Source organism: Cololabis saira, chromosome 12 (assembly GCF_033807715.1).
Source record: "Cololabis saira isolate AMF1-May2022 chromosome 12, fColSai1.1, whole genome shotgun sequence".
Lineage (NCBI taxonomy): Eukaryota > Metazoa > Chordata > Actinopteri > Beloniformes > Belonidae > Cololabis > Cololabis saira.
In genome coordinates, this window is record NC_084598.1 from 23,989,809 (window position 1) to 23,993,709 (window position 3,901).

Consider the following 3,901-nt stretch of genomic DNA (forward strand, 5'->3'; position numbering starts at 1 on the left):
ATGTGGAATAGTGGTTAGTTGTCCTAATGATTAATGTTTACCCTTGAGGAATATTTCACAATATATCTCATGTAGAATTAAATGTAACCCTGAAAAACACCACATGTCTGCTCCTGCTCCTCAGATGGCCATGCTGCTGAAGCTCCAAGAGTCGGCCAACTACATCGAGTCTCCAGAGAGGGAAGGCAGTCTGGATCCCACTTTGCAGGCCACACTCTGAGCCGACCGGCAATAAAGCTTAGGAACTACAGACTACATTTCTGGCTGATGTGAAATGAGAATTTTAAGGACTCGGTCTTGAGCTTTATCGTGTGCTCAGTGAGCAGTTTCAAAGCTAAATGTAAAGAGAGTGATTATGGGCATATAGTTTGCTTTGCCCTGCTATCACAACGTTGGAAAGACAATTAAACTGCTTTCATAGGAAGCTGTGATGATCACGTCAGGGGACGACATGGACTCGTCCCTCCTTTTGCCTCAGTTTGTCCCAGATGGATTGTTAAATCTGCAAGTGCATGGTAACAAGGATACTTCAATGCAAAAATATTACCTATAATCTTGTTGATCAAGACCCATTTATTCTTTTTATGTTGTTTTTGTTTTGACTGCCACGAGCTTCACAACTACTGGTGCTCACAGGTTCTCTTTGAAGGCACATGCTTCATTTCAAAGTAGGACATCACTCGATAACAGCCAAAATGCACTTTATTTTCTACTTGTAATAATTGGATTTCATTGTGCTGTGTCGGTGACTGTGTGTGGATAGACTGGGGGACTGTCGGTTGGGCCTAAAGGTGCAGTTCATGAGTAAATCCTGCAGATGGCAGTGTTCACTGGCTTCTGTCTTAGGTCTCTACTTCTGTGCTTTCTGTCTGCAAAAGGTGCTCAGCAGAATACAACATATTCAAACACAAGATTACGAACATGGTTTGTTTTCTTTTATTATTCCTGCTCAGTCATTATGCTGTTTAATGACTCAAATATCAGAACTGTGAAGCTGTAAGCGGATCATGCATGGGTGATTATTGGAATTAATCAGTTTCAGGGTGAATCTGTGAAGAAAATATTGTCGTCTATGGACTCAGTTAAGCACGACGATGATCTCATGACCACAGAAACTGCTTGTTGATCAAGTGTACCATTTCTGGCTATGCTTACATGCAGTATATTCTGTATTTAGATCACTTTTAAAACACAACCTTTTCTTGTAAAAGCTGAAGATGCAGGTGTAAAGTCTTGATTTTATAGGATTTGGTATTCGCTGCATCTGCTTTATGAACAAAATTCGAAGCCTGAGAACAGTTGACAGAACTCTCGGTTCATTTTTTTACAGATAAAAGGAAGTGAAAACGTGAAATAAGAAACATTTTCCTTCCTCTTTTTTTTTTTTTACATCTTGTGAAAATGTAATTCAAATTTTAAATGATTTTCCTTCTCGTAAATTGTTTTAAATTAGGATGAGGAGGCTAAGATTGAATCAAATTTTGCTTGCTCCTATTTCTATCCTTTAATTAATTTGCACATGTGATTTATTGGAAAGTTGTAGATTGCAGTATTTATTGCTCACATCTTGACTGTTATATTATGACAGAAGAAAGTTCTGATAGAGGATGAAGCTGTTGGGAGAGAACCTCCATGCCCCTGAAGTACCTCAGACTGCCATATTCTGTCCAGATGTTCCAGTGCTTTCCTTTGAAAACGCTGGTGTAAAGCAGAGACATGATGCCTAAGTTTATCTGTGCCTGAAACACAGCTTGGCCTAAAGCGGCTTTTGAGCTGCTCGGATCTACTACACGGAGGCCTCGATTTCGAGGAAATACGGTAACTTCCTACTCTGATGTCACTTTAATGTTGTCACCTTGTTGCCCATATTTTGGGTGCGGAGTGGGTTGTCGGTATGGACCTTTAGCAGGTAGATAAGCTGTTACTAAAAATGACGTGTCAGATAATCCTGCAGTGAATGGGAATACGTATCATGACTGGGCTGCTTGTGTGGAAATTGACACATTTTTAAACAGAAGCATTACCTGCGTCATTGAGAAATTGCCTGAAAGTGGCAAGCAGTGTAATAACGGATTTCAGCTTTGGGATGTAATATCAGTACATGGCTCCCTGGTGTGATTCAAAAGTTATTTTGTTAGGTTTTTTTTTCATTGGACCTACCATGCTTAAACCTTATCAAAGGAGAGATTTTTAATACCTGGTTATCTTCCTCTGTTCACATCGTTTTTAAGAACTTAATTTTTTTTTCTTATGCAAATATTTGTACATTTTTCTCTCTCTTTTGTACATGGCATCACTATTGTAAACATTGTAAATAGTCACTGCATCTGCGACAACAATCACTAGAACTGAGATCTATGAGAAGTGTGGCTCCTGTATGCAGAAAATGGGCGACCTTTATGGTTTTAATGTCTTCCTCCAATAGGAAGGAGCACTTGGCTTGAAAGAGGGTTTAATAATGGTTGTATGGCATGTCTCAATAACCACATCAAATCCCATATGTCTAACGTAGAGCAATGTACTTAATAAAGACATGCCATTCTTCACACCACTACCTGTCGTGTTGTATGTTTGTATACTTCTGTCCACTGGGGGGCGCTGCAGACTATTTTTTTGTCAATGCTGTGTTCTATCCAGTCACCATTTCCCCGGATGACAATTTATGAAACAATGCGAGTACATTTTGCCTTTTTTCCTCAACATATAAAGCTTCCAAGTCAAAACTATTTTATTTTTTTTAAATAGTGATATGAAAAAACTAAGAGTGAGAGAGGGCGTTTGCGTATAATACGCGCATGCGTGGTCTGATCATAAGGCTGTTGTCATTAACGCAGCTGCAACTGTAAACTATTAAAAAAAAAAAAAAAAAAAAAAAAAAAATACCAGGTTTGTTTTTTTTACTTTTTCTTTCAACATTTATTAATTCTGTGACATTATTCATATAAAATAAAACTGAAGTTAGTTGTGTAAATTGCCCAATTATTAAGTGGTCAGTTTAAATCGACCACTTTGGTAATTTGTTAGTCGGGAATCGCCCTCGTGAATTACGGCCAAGTGTTCAGTTAAATGAATATTCCGAAATTAAAACAACTCAAGGATTATAATTAGATGTCGAGAAGTGTAAACTTACGTTATGGACGAGGATTTATCCATCTTTATCACAGATCCCTTTATTATCTCCACAACTCTTGTGGCACCAGAGCTGCACCGTAAAGACCCCCAAGGGGATATGTGGGTGTTGGTTTATATCACTGGAGCTGCCTTTTAGTGTCATGTTCTCAGGAGATTCACAGGTTTCTACAGGGCAATTTTTCATATATATATTTTTTCCCCTGACTAAATTAGAAAATTCTCACAAAAAAGCCAGGAAAAAAAGACAATCTTACAGTTTTAGGAATAAATTGTATAAACACCTTTGTCAAAACCTTTTATGAACAGGAATTCATATGGAAATTGAGCTTTCTGCAATTACGTCAGCAGTGGAGAATTATAGCTATAAAATTGCCTTTTGGGAAAATGATGTTAAATATTCCATGCAACTGAAAACTTTTTAAGGTGAATAAGTAGTTGTAGAAGTAAGAAAAATATCAATTAATCACAAATCCTCCATGGTGAATTTCTTACCTTTTTGTTGTCTCTGCTTTCTGTTTTTCTGTTTAAAATAAATGAAAATGTATACAGACCTAATCAGATGTAGCCTATAGTTTTTAAGATGATAATTCAGACATGAATTTTGAAAGTTCTGTTCACTGGTCTGAAGGCCTTGAGGTGTAGAGGTCTGAACAGATCAAACCAGCTGAGGAGGTGACTGCAGTGAAGAGGCGGGTCATGAGATAGGTGGAGTTGCCGACAAGTCCCCCACTCTCTCTATAAATGTAACTGAAGCCCCCTCTTCTCTTGG

The 3,901-nt window shown here is 38.0% G+C and overlaps 1 protein-coding gene across 5 annotated transcripts in view; it reads left to right on the forward strand.

Annotated features, from left to right (window-relative positions):
• The window catches only part of LOC133457146 (neuron navigator 1-like), a 94,217-nt gene extending 91,552 nt beyond the window's left edge, over positions 1-2,665 (forward strand). For 4 of the 5 annotated variants that reach the window (XM_061736064.1, XM_061736066.1, XM_061736063.1 and 1 more), the window contains one exon: positions 125-2,665. In XM_061736064.1, coding sequence (XP_061592048.1) covers positions 125-220 — 96 coding nt within the window. In that variant the 3' untranslated portion in view covers positions 221-2,665. The remainder of the gene's footprint in view (positions 1-124) is intronic. The other variant, XM_061736067.1, reaches the window with a different exon arrangement.
• Positions 2,666-3,901: the final 1,236 nt, after the last annotated feature.